General features: G+C 39.1%; 1 protein-coding gene across 1 annotated transcript in view; it reads left to right on the top strand.

Moving 5' to 3' along the window:
• LOC125462080 (cilia- and flagella-associated protein 46) overlaps positions 1-17,201 on the top strand; it is a 216,794-nt gene that overhangs the window by 49,513 nt on the left and 150,080 nt on the right. Inside the window, exons 13-19 of the mRNA XM_048551592.2 lie at positions 1,219-1,330; positions 5,796-5,922; positions 8,423-8,550; positions 8,645-8,832; positions 10,956-11,089; positions 12,689-12,901; positions 13,918-14,137. Of these exons, the coding sequence (XP_048407549.2) occupies positions 1,219-1,330; positions 5,796-5,922; positions 8,423-8,550; positions 8,645-8,832; positions 10,956-11,089; positions 12,689-12,901; positions 13,918-14,137 (1,122 nt within the window). The remainder of the gene's footprint in view (positions 1-1,218; positions 1,331-5,795; positions 5,923-8,422; positions 8,551-8,644; positions 8,833-10,955; positions 11,090-12,688; positions 12,902-13,917; positions 14,138-17,201) is intronic.

Here is a 17,201-nt window from a genome sequence, read left to right as displayed (position 1 = left end):
TTATTTCTGGGAACTGCTGTCTTGTTGCTGTACACAGGCATAATTTCCACTTGCCTACAGACGGTTAGCTTCACCAAGCTGGTAGAGCCCCCGCACGTTTTTCTAAATGCTAGAGTTCACTGCTGCATAACACAAATGTTGCCTGTGGACTTCAGTCACCTTCATTCTCAGCACTGAACAAATACACGTGGCCTCTTCAGAATCTTGCAGCTCCGTGGTCTTTTCCTGACTCCAACACTTAACCACACTACCTGGCTTCCAGGCCATCTCCTGAGGCCATACTGCTGGAAGCCTGCAACACCATCACCTTTTTTTTTGGGATGCAGGTTCTTCTCCCTGCTGTTAAGTACCTGACTAACTTATAGCCTGAAGATAACAACCTTTTCCTTTGACTGCCTCCATTCAACTGCTTGAAATTGATGGTCTCGTAACTCTTGACCTGTTCTGAGTGATCTGCTGAAAGCATCAGAACAAGCATTTCCCTTATTGACAGGCAGAATTGAATTTAGCAGTCTAACAGTCAAACCCATCGGAATCATTTCTTTCTTGAATGTTCAAATTCACAGCAGATTGCTGGTTCTACATAGATCAAATGTGTACAACAAAACATGAATTCATCACAGGTGGTAGAGTTCATGTGTTTGGTAGGTGTTTGTAACTGAATCTCATGGAGTTGCTGTGGTGCAGTTTGTTGATCTACACTGTCACCATGCGTCAGTGGTGGAGGGAATGAATGTTGAAGGCAGTAGAGAGGGGTGCTGGTTAAGTGCACTGGATGGTGCTGAGTTTCTTCAGTACTGTTGGAGTTGAATGCATCCAGACAAATGGATGGTAGTACAAACTGAGCAGCTTATACAATGGCAACTCCTCAATGTAAAAAGAATTATATTTAATAATTTTTGGTAAAAAGATGATCTATCATTTGTGTTCCAGGTTGTTTAAACAAATTTACTTCTTTGAATCATTCCTGGACTGCATGAGAGCAAAACCAGAAAGGATCTCCATGTTATTATCTAATTTACGGTTTTGATTAATGTACATGTTCCTTTTTGGAGGTGGTAGTATGACATATTTAATAAGTTGGAAGATAAACTAAAGTTTGCTTGTGGGGTGACAACTTGTTGAAAGCAAAACGTGCACAGACATGACACAGTTGATAATCTATTTGCTTCTAAGCAATTTCACAAATTGAGAAAATATTGTTTTCTTGTGTTGAAGGTCAGAAGAAATAGCAACTTGCAACACAGTCGATCATTACTGATCAAGGCTGGACTGGCTCTGGCTTCTGATGTTTTCCAACTGGTGCTAGATGGTGAAAATGAAGCTAAAGGTGAGTCATTAAGCTGCTGTGCTGCATGCAAATATATAGAACTGGTTAGCTTAAATGACTAGCATGTGGTCCAGAATGATGCCAGCAACTCTAGTTTGATTTCTGCTCAAACTGAGGCAAATTAGGACCTGCCTCCTCACCAAGTTCCTGAGAGTAGAAGGCAATAGCAAACCCCTAATGATAAAATCAGCCAAGACAATGGCATAGGATGAAGCATCAATGGACAATAAGCCAGAGACCTGTCTTCGGTTGGAGATGATGTGCCACACTAATTTTCATGATGTATATACTGTACACGTGCCTAAATCACACATCCTGATTTCACAGCTCTAACAGAATTTTGTTTCAGCTAAATGTTTACATGACCATGGAAGAGAAATTTAATTTTATCAATGCCACAAAACAGGATGTAGCAGATTGACTCCCAGTGATATGGTCCACTCGATGATCCTTTTTATTGATCACTGGTTAATTTTGTCTCCTATACACCAATATGTTTTACAACCTTTGATAAATTGAATTGTGATATTGATACCAACAGAGTTATTGGTTAGAATAGCATTACAAAAACTTCTACTTCTTGCATATTGTTTCAAAATATTTCAATTATTTCAACTATAGTTTTCCAAGTACTGTACTTAATGCATTTACATGAGCGCTGTAATGCTGGTGCAAAGTAGTTTCACTGCAGTGACGTTACAGTTACAGTGTAAAATAGTACCGTCAATCCAGCATTCAACATGAGTGAACGGAATTTGACTTCCTCGAGGATGTAGTCTCCCCTGTTATGCAGCAGGTTAATGTTAGCGGTTAACATCTGATTCAAATACCTCAAGTTTAGCATTGTTGCAAAATTGAAACGGGATTGATGTCAAATTTGAAGTATGCGTGCACTACAAAAAATTCTAATTTTTTTGTTTGTTTGTTCTACCATTTATTTCCTATACGGTCACTTAGCTCTGTCTATTGCAAGCTGTTACCTCTGCAGTGACCATCATTGAATACACAGCTCCATCCTGTTTGTATGTCTGAACGTTTGGAGACAGTAACGTCCTGATTTTTCACAATCCAAATAAGATTCAGTAATGAGAAAGCAAAGCATGAAGTAACAAAGAGGGTGGTTCTACATTCAGATTTATTTTAAGTGATTTTGATGAAATCACATTTGTGAAACTTTATCCACCGAAAATGTCTCCATGTACTCTGGAATGTTTTGGGATTGTTATGGTGCATTCCTGCATTTGTCTGGGAGTTGCTGTAGCTCTCTGGAATAGCAGAGGAATTAGAATATAACAGACATGGGGGTTGCAGTTGTGGTGCCTCTGGGTGTCACGCTGAGAAGGAACAGATGTGTACAGAGCAGACTCTATGCCATGTCCTTGTCTCTTTGGTTGAAACCTGCTCAAAACATGAAGAAGCTATCCAGTAGATCAATAAATGCACCCACCATATCAGATTGGATGCTGACTCAGTGCTATTCTGCATGCCATTCTATCAGGGTCCACATCAGAGTTCAGTACATCAGTAGTTGCCAGCCCCTTTGCCCTCTGGTGAACTAGCAAATGAATCCTCTTCTTCCCTCTGTTTGACTGCAAGCCACTATTGCTGGATGACTTGTCACATGCTGATCCCCGCTCTGTGATGGGCGAGAGACCGGCAGCATTGACAGGTGTGTGAGGGTGAGATAGAGTCTCTTGATGTCAAATGAGGATCCTGACTACCGGTAAATGCTGTTGGATATTGATGAGGATGGAGTGTTTTCAATAGAGCAAGAGGCTGGTGTTGTGCGTGGCCAAAGATGTAACAAGAAGAACATTCACTGACATTGATCTCTATTCTGAAGGCATTCAACCTTTTGTGGCTTCTACTTGGTCCTGAGGCCCATACTTGATTAATTGACCTTTGTGACCTTTCTCAAATCCTTTGTAGCCATAAACAATGAAGGGAATCAAGGTTTATAGACAACAGACATAAAAGTGGAATTGATACTTTAGTCTAATCAGTTTTGATTTTATCAAATAACAAAGCAGCTTTGAATTGTCAAATGGCCAACTTTTGCTCGTAAGTCCTAAGCCCCATGTTCCTGGCTGGTTGCTTTTGTTGGCTTGTGAGGGTCATTCTTCAGAATCTCCTGTGCGATGTGGGAGTGGGACATCACTCCTCCTACAACCTGTATGCTAACACTTGCAGTTTGTATTAATCAGTCTAGATTCCTCTGTCTTCTCTGGTGTCCAGTTTCCAAGAATTTTCATTGCGCCAACTTGTTTTTCTCCTTTCCCTTTAAGGCAAAGTAGGCTATTGTGATCAGCTGATGTTGTCAACCTTGTGCAGACAAGATTGGCACTGGAGACTCTGGAGCTAGGGTGACACTGATGACATTGGTGAACTATTGTGCTTCTTTCCTGCCTCAGTCTCAATGAGAAAAGGCCACCGTGAATTTGTGGCTCGCGTGTCAAGAAATTTAATTTTGTGGTCTTTGTCTTTGATTCAGAAAAGTTCTTTGAAGCATCTCTTGTTCTGTTCTCTTCCTCTTTTGTCATGACTAAAGCAAAGCAATTTCTTTTCAATCATTCAGGAAATATGTGTTTTGCTGGCTAGACCAGCATTTGTTGCCCATCGCTAATTGCTCAGAGGGCAAAGAGTCAACCAAATTGTTGTGGGTTTGGAGTCACATGTAAGCCAAATCATGAAGAGACGGTTGTTTCCTTCCCTGAAGGACATCGGTGGATGAGATAGGTTTTTCTGACAATTGACAATAGTTTCCTGATCATAATTGGACATTTTAATCCAGATTTTTGTTCAAATCAAATTCCATCAACCATACTAGCCATATTTGACCTGGGTCATCAGAACATTACCTGGTTCACTGGGTTAATAGTTGAGTAATAATGTCACTAGGCAATTATCTTCCCAAATTATTGAATGTCTTGCCATTTTCTCACTTTCAGTGAACAGTTATCACCATTATCTGGCCTTAAGGAGCCCACGTTTTTAAAAAAAAACAAATTTCTGGAAATCTGAAATAAAAACGGGAAAGGCTAGAAAAGACTCAGTAAGTCTGCCAGCGTCTGCGGGACAGAAACACAGTGAGCAGTTAGAGTCAATGAAAGTGTCACATTGTGTTCAAAACATTAAAACATTAAATATTTCTTCACAGATACTGTCAGACCTGTTGAGTTTCTCCTGAACATACATTGTTCCCCAAGACAATTGTAACAAATTTTCCCTTTGGCTCTTATTTCCGTTTGAGTTTCTTTTTGTACTCTCAATTTGTAGCTCATGTTATCTGTTCTGTCCCCTTTTGGTGGAGTTGCAATCTCTCTCATGTGCCTGGATCTGTGCACTTTTGTTTTCAATTTTATATGATTTTATGTTGACTCTTACTTATTTTATTACTGGCTGTTCTTTTTTCTGTCCCGTATGGGTATAAACTGATTTTGTATCATATTTCATTATAATTTTGAATTTTCCTTGATAACAAGTACTTAGGTTGTACCATAATTCACTGATTAGCTCATGTTTCAGAGTATTAGATTACTCAGGATGGAGAAGGTATTGTTGGCTAAGCTAATAGGATGTCTTTTGAATCTGACATGGTATGGTATTAATCTGCTTATATTTAAGTGAGGAGAAAGGACAAAGATTGAACTTATACTGTAAAAGTGTTTGAACCAATGAACAGAAATCAGATGGGATGTTCCATTGTTTGGGGTCTGTTTTACTGCCTGCGCTGTTTATTTTACACTGTTGTTGCTCTCGTTGTTGACTAAAAATTAAAATTCTGAAAAGAGTTCTGGAGTGTCATACTATTGTTAACTTCTACATTATTACTCACTTTTAAGAAATATTTGAAAAATTGAATCACCAATTAGTCTGACATACCAACCATTATGTGAATATACCTTTTGTTGGAAATAATTCTTTGCACGGTTAAATGCATGGATTTCTTTTTGACATTAATTGTATTTTTAAAATACTGTTTCAAATTTTAATAAATTTTATTAGACTGTTCACTTTCATTTTTAATTGTTGGCTTCAATTTACAGTAGCTTTAATCTCATCACTATTAAGCAAGTTATAAATTCACAAAATACTTAGCTGCCAGAAGTACAGTTGTTTACATAATTGCTTGCAGGCTTGGAAAATAGATTTGGTGATTGCTTTAAGCTAAGTCGACCTGTTGTTCTGAACTTAGGTCGGAGAAGTATTAATGTACTCTGTGCTGGATTCATTGAAATGATGTGAAGTGGGTAATTGTCTAGTCAAAAAAAAACAAGAAACAAAATCAGAAATTGCTGGAAGAGCTCAGGTCTGGCAGCATCTGTGAAGAAAAAAATCAGTTAACATTTTAGGTCTGATGACCCTTCCTCAAAAAGCAAACTCCAGTCCCTAAAGGAAACCAAGCAGTCAAAAGCCTGAGGCTCTCATGGATTCAAAACTGATATTATTGTGTTATGTTTTTTAGTATTTGTGGCCCAGGGTAACATAGGCTTTATTGGCCTGCTTGCTGCCAAAGCTCAAAATCATTTAAAGTCTGCACAACAAACACATGGATATTTGGAAAGACTTGGAAATGTAGACGATAAATTGAGGTAGGTATAGCTTGAGCATAAGTTATGGGTGATAAGGGAGTGTAAAGTAGTATTGTTTCACTGGTGAAAGTTACAACATTGCATGTTCCATTCCTTTGGTTTCTCCAATGTTTGTATCATTTTAGCTGAGAGCGTGCCTGAAATGTAAGATTATTGGCAAAAACACTATTTGAATGCACTGATGCAATCAGCAAAACAGTTCTAAAAAGTATACTAATTGAATGCTTAAAAGTACAAGCATATTTTTGGATGTTCCGCTGTCTTAAGAAGGGATAGTTTCGAAGTCATCCTTATCAAATAATAAAGACCCATACAAATAAGAATTAGCAGACATTAATCCTATTCACAGCAAGAAAAAAAAATGAATTTCTGAATGCTACAAATCCTCATGTTACTGTGATAATGGGAACTGCAGATGCTGGAGAATCCAAGATAATAAAATGTGAGGCTGGATGAACACAGCAGGCCCAGCAGCATCTCAGGAGCACAAAAGCTGACGTTTTGGACCTAGACCCTTCATCAGAGAGGGGGATGGGGTGAGGGTTCTGGAATAAAAAGGGAGAGAGGGGGAGGCGGACCGAAGATGGAGAGAAAAGAAGATAGGTGGGGAGGAGAGTATAGGTGTTTTCGCTCCCCCTCCCATTCTTTAGATGACATGTCCATCATGGGCTTCCTGCAGTGCCACAATGATGCCACCCAAAGGTTGCAGGAACAGCAACTCATATTCTGCTTGGGAACCCTGCAGCCCAATGGTATCAATGTGGACTTCACCAGCTTCAAAATCTCCCTTTCCCCCACCGCATCCCAAAACCAGCCCAGTTCGTCCCCTCCCCCCACTGCACCACACAACCAGCCCAGCTCTTCCCCTCCACCCACTGCATCCCAAAACCAGTCCAACCTGTCTCTGCCTCCCTAACCTGTTCTTCCTCTCACTCATCCCTTCCTCCCACCCCAAGCCGCACCTCCATCTCCTACCTACTAACCTCATCCCACCTCCTTGACCTGTCTGTCTTCCCAGGACTGACCTATCCCCTCCCTACCTCCCCACCTATACTCTCCTCTCCACCTATCTTCTTTTCTCTCCATCTTCGGTCCGCCTCCCCCTCTCTCCCTATTTATTCCAGAACCCTCACCCCATTCCCCTCTCTGATGAAGGGCCTAGGCCCGAAACGTCAGCTTTTGTGCTCCTGAGATGCTGCTGGGCCTGCTGTGTTCATCCAGCCTCACATTTTATTATCCTCATGTTACTATTCAGTTTTGTCATAACTGATTTGACGGTACTGGGGAGCTTATTCAATTCAGCGGGCATCCTGTCATCATCCCTGCCACATCACAAGTATACCACCAGCTTCAGTGGTGCCAGGCACCCCAGCCAGCATTGGGAAAATTGAGGCATTTATTACCCCTCACTATTCGTACTGGGATTTAATCGGTGGCAGAAGAGGCCCCTGGCTAACACCCAGTCTGACAGATTCTCTCTTCAGGCTGGTGTTGAGCGAAAGAGTCTCCTAACAGTCTCCTTGAGTCTATTGGTGTGCCTTTGCAAATTTTTACATTTCCCCTGCCTTGTATTTTTCACAGAAAATGTGCAGTTCAACTTGGGAACGAGAGAGGGAGAGAGAGAGAGAGAGAGAGAGAGAGAGATAGATAGATAGAGATGGGGCGGTTGGTTCTGCTAAGTAACTTTAAAACAGTGATGGGACCAAGAGCTGAAAAACAACATGCTGTACCCCAGCCCTAATGCCTGGAGGGTGGGCATTGGTTGTGGCAGGGAATCTGGCACCCTGAATAATTCAGCCCCATTTTACCTGATTGTCAATATTGTTTGTGATACACATAATATTATATGCAGCAAATAGAATGATTTTCTAAATGTGCAATTAAAATAATTGTCTATAACTTTTTTAAGGTCAATAAAACCTTTTTAATGAATACTCTGTTTTCTGTCAGTGTCCTATCCATGCAAATGTGTTACACCCTACACCATGACCACCTCCTTTGTACAATACACAAGATGTGGCACCTTATCAATTGGAAGCCCAAATGCAATGCAACTGCAGGCTCCTCTTTATCCATAACACATTACTGTTTCAAGGAAATAAATAAGTTCATGATTAATTTTAGGTAAATCTTATCATATATAGTTGTTGCTATTCATCTTTGAAAATTGGGACCTGCCATTTTCTAAATCAGAGTCTCCAGAATTGGAGATTTTTGTGATTCAACCTGGTTACATTAGACTGTTGTCTCATTTGTATTACTTCATTAAATTTTGTACGAGATAACCGCTTTATGATTTTGTGCAAATCCATCACCGTATGTAGCAGTATGAAGAAGTCAGGAATGGTTGAAATATTTCATCAAGCAAATTCCAGTATTTCTTTATGAACCTTGCAGTATTTATGGAAAGCCACAAACTAAATTATGATATCTGTGACATTAATTGCACTTCTGATTCATTCCTGAAGTATCTGCATAAAAAATTCTGTTGGATTTTTAGGGTGAGAATTTGGGCTGATCTAGCTAAAGTTGCACGGAAGCAAGAAGTTTGGGATGTCTGTCGTACAGCTTGCCACTTTTGCCTACTGTATGATGATAGACGATGGAAAATAGAAAATATGCCTGCTGGTAAGATTGGAAGAATATTTTCTTCCCCCAACAAACTATTAAGTCTATGTCCATAAGCTAGAAAATGAATTTTGCATTTTTTGGTTTATTTCAGAAGAAACTATAAAACTAAATGCAAGCATCTCAGAAGGAAGTATGACCAGATCAGTGGGAAATTTTACCAGATCAGATGGAAGTATTATTGCAGATTCATCTTTATCAATAAAATCCCCACACAAAGTCTGCCATTCTTTCGCTGCTTTAATCAGAATCCTTGCTGAAGTATGCTTCATTAATGCAGAGGTAGGTATAGTACAGTAAAAAGTTGTCTTGAATAGCCAACTTGAGTTCCCAAACAATTTTTAAGCATGTTTACATACATTTATATCAATACAAGTGTGTTGTGAAGACTCGGCATAATCTCTTCACACAACTAGTGTAAAAGTTTGACAGCCATGGAACTGAATCTAAGATGCAGGTTTCATATCTATTCCCTGAATTCCAAGGGTTAAATTATCAGGAGTGACTGTACAAACAGTTTTCCATTTTTATTCAAGCTTATCAGGGAAATGGATAGAAAGAGCAAAACTATCTCAGCTTGTTTGAGAATCTGTGGCTAGAGAGGCATAGTCTAACAATGGGAACCGTACCTTTGCAAAGCGACGTTAGGAAGCCCTGTTACACACAGAGTGGTAGATGTTTGGAACCTGCAGCCACAAATAGCATTTTATGCTGGATCAGTTATAAGTTTTAAATCTGTGACTGCTAAAATATTTGGTAATGAAAGTTATAAAAGGGTTATGCGATGATGGCAGGTACATAAAATCAGATATGATCTTACTGAATAGTGGAACAAACTTAAGGGACGAAATGGCCTACTCATATTCCAAATTCTTCATGTTTGTAAGTGCAGGCTGAATACCTATTGTGAGAAATAAAATTTCATCCTGTCTGCTCCATATGTTAATAAAATGAGGAGTATTAGTTTGAGGTAGTAATACTTTTACTAATCCTTTTGGACTGTCAGATCAATTCTTTAGCACTGACACCATATTGCCAATCCTTATGGCTTTTATCCCTGCATAAGTAAGAATCAGTACATTATGGTTTTTGAGCAGTAGTTACAAGACGCAATTGAGAATTATATTACTCCTTGTTTGAAGTTGTGCCTTTGTTTCATACTCGCTGTGCACCCTGCAGCTCTGCAGTAATGGTGATTTAAGTCCCCTGATTATACTCTTTAAAATCACAGATGCAGGCAAGTTTTAATTTTCTGCATTTCTCAGTACTTCCTGATCATAGCGTGAGCATGTACTTGTGCATGCCCAGGTCACACATGATCTTATAATCCTTTGCCACTCTCCTTAACCTCATTATACACTTTTTTATTTTTTCTTCTTGGTGTAGAGAGATTCGTCCTTAAATATCATTCTCTTTACTAATTCCTGTATCAAGTAAAACTATACTCAAACAAGCATAATATTAAACGGCAATGTTTTAAAAATTGAAATCTGAAAAAGAGTTGAAAAATGATATTTGATTTCATTTCAAAAGTGATAGGTTCTGTCATCATGATGACTACCTTTAGGGAGGGCTAAGAGGCAATGCTTTATGTTCTGAACTGGTGGTACTTCTCTCAATTTGCAGTAAAGCCAGCAGTCGCCCTGCATTTGCAATCAGTTGATCCAAAAGTCAAATTCATCCTATTTTGAGGAACAAAAGTTCCGAACAAGACTTAAAATATTTAACCTTTCAAGTCTTGACTGTCTAAAACCACCTGACTTATAGTATTAGTATTAGTCAATTCTGTGCCTTTTCTTGTTGTTTAGGAAGTATTTTATAAGCATTTTCTCTTCTAGACAAAGTTATTCTGTGTTAATATTTTGCCTGTATCCATGATCAGGAAAGTGGGAATCTTCTAAGAGCAGTTAAGTGAAAACAGCATTGTGGCATCATGCCAAATGACGTTCTTTTATAGAGATACCAATGTACTCACGAACAGCTACTGTTGTATGCTGCAATGCATCATGAATGCCAGTTAATCTACAAGTTTATGCCAAGGTCTATGATAGCATTGTGATGTGTTTAGTTGCCCTGCAAATAAATCCTCTCATTTGTGCTCTCAATAAGAATCCAATCTTCATGTTCACATTTGTGAGAATTAACAAAATAGCGAATAATAAGCTTCAAGAACACAACATTCTGCATTGATAAAATGAAATCATTTTCACTTGGCCAAGGAGATAAGGACACAACCTGGACTTTTTTCATAATATGCATTTATTTGCAATGAGCAAAATTAAATTTAATGAACCTACTTTTCCTGGAGAAATAAATATTAATGATGTAGGGAGCTGAGGACTATCATTTTATGGTGATATTTATTTCAATATAAGAATGTTTAACATTATAATTTACATGACCAGGCAACCATTCAGTTGTTAAAATCACAAGGTGTTCAGTATAACAACCATGCAGTTTTCCCAGAAGAAAAACAGAAGGAACTTCAGGAATTTGGAGCCAAAACTCCGGAGAGTGTTCCACAATGGATATCGTACAGGTATTTTGAGCATTTGAGATTATAAGTTTTTGCAATTTTATTTCCTTTGAGCTATTGTGTTCAATTCTGGGTTCTTTACTTAAAAGAAAATGATGAACATGCAAAGATTTTCTGCAATGATATCAGGTATTTCAGTCATGGACGCCTGGAATTCTTTCTCTAAGCATAGAAGGTTGGGGGTAAATATGAAGGAGAAATTGATGCTCTTGGAAGGAGAGTAATGCTAAAGGAGCTTGAGACTGAGAAGCTTTTTCCTCTTCTGGGAGAATCCAGAACCAAGGGTCACTATTTACCATAAGGGGTTGCGTCTTTAAAAAAAGAGGTGAGGCAAATGTCCTGTAATAGAGGGTTGAGCGTCTTTGGAACTCTTTCTGAAAAGACATCGAAAGCAGGGCCTTTAAATTTTTTTTTAGGCAAATCTGCACAGATTCTTGTTAAACAGGAACATGAGAGGTTGTCAGGTGTAGACAGGAATGTAGACTTGAGATTACAATCAGATCAGTCATAGTCTTATTAAATGCCAGAGCAGGCTTGAGGACTGATTGGCCTAATCCTGCTCCTGTATAATAAGCACAGACACAAGTTTAAGGTAATCAACAAAAGCACCAGAAGGGAGATCTGGAGAAGTCTTTGTTGCACAGTGAATTATTATGATCAGGATTTCAGTGCCTCCATATAATCTTCTTTACAACTCATCTTTTTCCTGTAAGGAGGGAGAGCAGAATGCAGAACTCCATGGAGAGGTAGAGAAATAGACACGGGAGATCTCTACTGATTACCAATGGTCGTGAAAGTAGCTGTGCGTCTCCTCGAACAAGAAGTTCTCATTTCAGGACACTGCAGCTGTCATCAACAATTTGCCATGAATGTCAAAACCTCCATGTGTTGATACACATGCTCATCAAGAGAACCAAGCCACTGCCTGTGGACCCTATGTCTCTGTTGAGCTGGATCTTTATGTCCCTCTCCTATCCTGTAAAGAGTGGCATGTGGCTAAGGAGACTTGCTTTTGGTGTTGTTGTTATGACTTCTCTTGCTCCTCTGCAGAGGCGTATAGCGAAATTACAGATCAAGATGTGTTAAGTGCAGGGCAGGTGAACTGAGGTTGGATATCATCTGCCAAGCAGTAAGATTGGGTAAAAGTTCTGTGAATAGTAACTTGTCACCTTGTCATGGTGTCAACTACTTATTTGAACCATTTGAAGTCTGTCAGCTTTTTTTTTTATGGATGCAGCCCCCAGTCTATACTTGCCTAGTTGGCTATGACGAATTGTGGAGAGCTCGGGAAACTTTCTTTTTGGCTATTGAAGCCAGAATTCTGGGCGAAATTCAAAGTTAATTATCTTTTGTAATTATTTGCCCAATATCTGCACAGGCACTCACTGCTCATCTGCAAACTAACTAATGTCAAATCCAGTATTGTTACAGGATCATTACAGGTCCCAGTCTGATGTCATACTTTGGAGATTTGATTCTCGTTTAGCACCTGAACCTGCCTTCCCTTTGCCATTAAAATTCAACCCAGTGATTCATGTTAATGATTCCAACGCCAAAACTGCTCAAAATTTGGCCTTCATGTTTTGCATTGTTTATTTTCAGTAATTGGATAGATTCTCTGTCGTCTTGTGCAACCAAGAATTTCCTGCGGGGTGCAGAACTGGGTATGGAAATAGATGATGCATCCATTGTGTGCAATGCAGCTATCTACATATGGAACCATAACAACCACCTGCTAGTTGCTGGGAGATATAAAGAGCTTGTTGAAACATTTAGAACACTACTTGATGCATTAAAACAGACAGGACATTGTGGGTAAGTTTTAGCAGACTCGTGATAAATCATCAGAACCAGTTTTTCTTTCTCCTAGCACTGTTCTAGTGTAATGATGCAAAACAAATCAGAAATGTCAACCAACATTACCAGAAACTGAACATGTGAATTTGGCTTCGTCCAAATTTAAGTAAAGGAAATGCCACATTGGTCCACTTGTGTGCATTTTAAACACCAGCTGTGAAGTTGAGGTGAAATCTGAGTGCATTCTCAGCCTTATAGCATCAGCATCATTAAATTTGGCAGCAAAATTAAACCCTGTGAGTGAGCCAGAAGAATATTATTAAGGTAATTAGACAGGATTGTTAACTGAACACCTAAACATGTTAAGTGTAGAAATGAATGTGTGTATGGCAGAAACACTGTGCATTTCTGTGGTCCTTACTTTCACTTAATGATGCTGTCCAGTACAAATAAATGGACACTTCTGTGCCACGTATGGACTGACGCACAAGCAGTCTGCACTCCTACTGTTGTCTTGGAGGGAGCTGGCAAAGAATGGGAGGAACAGAAGACTTTTGGGAGTTTGTGATGCTTAGCAGTAGGTGTAAGAATTGATTGTGGTTACAAAAAAATGATGGTATTTCCTCCAAGGGTCCTATCACCAAAATAGTCATTATTACTTTTCGTAGTGCACAGCTGATTTAAATACAGGAATCCTTTACATTTTTGTGTTGGATGCATACTTGGCTCCTTGTGTGCAGCCTGCATGGAAAATTTTGGGTCCATGCAGTTTTCAGACAATATTGTTCTCACTTCTCATCCAGGTGCCCATCTACCCAAAGATGTTGGCATTTTAGGGAAATGGCCAAATTGTTTATTTTATATTGATGAGTCGTGAGTAATACTGTCTCCTATCATGAAAGCTGGTTCTATTATCTGACCCGATTCAGTACTGTATATACAATGATTGTTTATAATTGTAATCCTGGAGTATTGCAGTAGGAAAAAAATGCTAAGAATATTAAGTAACAAAAATTATTCTTGCTGCACTGCAGGGAAACCATCTTTTTGGTCACGCTGTGTAACAGCTTATGTCAGGGCTTGATTCAGCCTTGGATATCCAGCCCTGCACCAAACGAAAAGAAAGAAGTTAGAAGGAGTTCCCTTAGTGCTAACATTAAAAAGGCACCGCCAAAGAAAACTGAAAAACCGAATATTCCACAGACAGTAGTTGTTGATCCTGAAGGTATTCCTGAAATAACTGAGGCACTCCAGGTACGAAAATAGACTGGGTGGTTTGTAAGTAATACCATTAAAACTGTTACTTCAGTAGATTTTATAACACCTTCACAAAATGTGTTTCTATTTTTAAATATGAAATTTTACTTTACCAAAGAGTATTGTAAAGGTATAATTCAAAGAAATGTTTCTAACAGCTGGTATTATGCCTGTTTTATATAAAACACCCACTTTCTAAAATTCTAATTTTGTTGTGCTCCCTGTAAAAAAAACTAAAGAAACCAACTTAACCAAAGTTTCCTTCATTTTAACTTTAATGATTAAAGCAAAGTTAATACAAATTAAATATTTGATTGTATTCTATATAAACTGTAATGCACAGCTTAAATACCAAATACACAACAAAGAAAGATCTTTCTGTTTAACTGTCAGTCCTTTACCAGGTATGGCACTAAGCATTCAGTCACAAAGTTTTTCAAATCTATTTTCTCTGGAAGATTTAGAGTTCCTAACTGCATGAATTGCTTCCAATCACTTCGAGTTATATGAACAAAGCCTGCACCAGAAAGGTCAGGTCTGCCAAACTGGCCTCTTCAAATAACTCAAGCAGCAGTATAAATGTATTTTTCTTATCCTCACAGCCAAATCCACTGTCCAGGTTTTCTTCTTTTAAGCTGTGTTGCCTACTCCCTCTCCTTGTTCAGTTTGTGCTGCACTGCTGCTGAATTCTGATTTCTCAGGGCTCAGTTGCTCTCCTTTTGGTTTCACTGTTCTTCTGCGACCTTTGCAACCTTAGGTCACAGTCTGATTTTCCAGAAATTTGATATCACGTTCAAGACCGCAAAGTCACAACCCCATTTCCCAGAAACTGAAGTTGCAGTATTCCTCTCTTTCAGAAATTGGAACCAAAGTCAGTGCATCTGTCAGAATACTGGGCAAGCCATCTGTGCAAACAGCATGATCATGAGTTACTCAAATCTACCATGTAGGTGCAGAAGCAATTCAGAAGGAAAATGAGAGTTATCCTTCATTTCAAAGGATTTGAAGAGATGAGGAAAGTGTATTTTTTGGAGAGCGTTCTGAAAAGATTTACCAGGATGTTGCTGGGAATGGAATTTGAGACACACAAATTGACCAGAAAGACTGGGAGAAATGGGTCATTTCTGAAGAATGGTCCTGACCCGAAACATCAACTTTCCTATTCCACTGATGCTGCCTGGTCTGCTGTGTTCCTCCAGCTCCACACTGTGTTGTCCCAGAAAGACTGACACTTTTTAACTGGAGCGGGGAGGTTGAGAGATGACCTTTTAGGTATGACAGGTCGGCACAACATCGAGGGCCGAAGGGCCTGTACTGTGCTGTAATGTTCTATGTTCTTCTTGAGGATTATAAAATCATGAAGAGGGATTTCTTCACGCAGAAGGTAGTGGTTCTTTGGACTTGCCTGGAGGCCAGTGGAGGCACAGTCGTTCAGTATGTTTAGGACAGATCAGTAGATTTCTACATGTTAAGAACATCAAGGGATATATGAATAATGCAGGAAAATGTGGTTGAAGTGGAAGAACATGATGTCACTGAACAGTGGAGTGTGATCAAAGGGCAGAATGGCACTGGATGATGTAGAATTTTTTTTATATGAAAGCAAAACATGATTTATTGACAGATTACATTTATTTCTTTTAAAATTGTTTGATTCCTCTACACAACACAGATGCACCCTGTCTCCAAAATAAGTAACACAGCTATGTAGTTCTTGGAGGGTGTCAGCTAAATTACCTTAAGATAAAATAATCTGTCACAGCGACAATGCCCTGAACTTCATGCAGGGTGGGATTAGAACAGTACATGCAATATCACATTATATTTTAAGAGTGTGTGCAGCATTAAGTTTTCCCACATTCTTTTCCTATGTGTGCAGGTTTCACATAAGTAGGAAGTAAACTTAAGGAATTACTTATTTGGTATTCATGGTTAAAACTGGCGCTGAGTTCATTTGACTATTATGTCCCAATTGGGACAGTGATGAACTCGCATGCCCCATCACCATAAAAGTAAATTATTTAATCAAAGCATGCCAAATCCCCAATTTACCTGTCTGATAAAATCAGGTTTACAGAAAAATCTGATCAGGTTCCTGTACTGAACATGAGCTATTGTTTATTATGAAGAGACAAATTCTGGTCGCAGGTAAATATCACTTTGATAATCTACATGTAACCCTTATGTTGGAAACTCTAATCCCATTTAGAAAACCTCTACATACACATACAGATTGACAGCCAAAACAAAAAAATGTTATGGATAAAGTGAAAATACTGGGATTCACAGTTCAGAAGTACTGGTCCACAAGCTTCAATGAGATGTTCCTTTTTCTTGCTGAGATCTTCTATTCTTTGTCTCCTTTCTTCTAGATTTTCAGTTATTTGCTGAGAACTAGGGTATTTGCACATTAACTGTTCAGTTTCACAGTTACTGGTTAGGGGCAAAAAAAAACTGCAGATGCTGGAATCCAAGGTGGACAACTGGAAGCTGGAAGAGTAAAGCAAGCTAGGCAGCATCTCGAGGAAAGGAGCAGTCAACGTCTCTGGAAAGATAATATCTGAAACGTCTACAACATCTTTTCTCCAGATGCTGCCTAGCTTGCTGTGTTCTTCCAGCCTCCTGTTTATCTACACTAGTTAGAGGCAATGGCTTAAAGCAAATGCTTAGGAGAGAATAACTGACAGTAGCTCAAGCCTGAGGACGTTCTGCAGAGATATTGAGACAGACCTTGCTTTTTCCGGTTTTGAAAACTTTTCTTCCCTGTATCATTCACACTCTCAAACAGATTCCTAGGCAGCTGAACAATCAAAGAGTTGTTGACAACTGCTCACAATTGCACAAACCAATCAGCTGCCTGGTGCTGGCCGAATCTCACTATGACCACACCGGAGTGCCATACCATCTTTTCTCACCATCCCTCCTGCTTTAACGCAGCAGCAGTGTAACACAATTTACAATGTGTTCCAACACCTTAGATTTAAAAGTCCAGCAATTCTTTCCCCAGTCCTTGATTTTTAAAATGATGTTTTTCTCATTTTAATCCACGGTCAAAATTAAG

This window comes from Stegostoma tigrinum, chromosome 20 (assembly GCF_030684315.1).
Source record: "Stegostoma tigrinum isolate sSteTig4 chromosome 20, sSteTig4.hap1, whole genome shotgun sequence".
Classification (NCBI taxonomy): domain Eukaryota; kingdom Metazoa; phylum Chordata; class Chondrichthyes; order Orectolobiformes; family Stegostomatidae; genus Stegostoma; species Stegostoma tigrinum.
The sequence above is the reverse complement of the archived record's forward strand: the minus strand, read 5'-3'. Positions and strand labels throughout refer to the sequence as shown.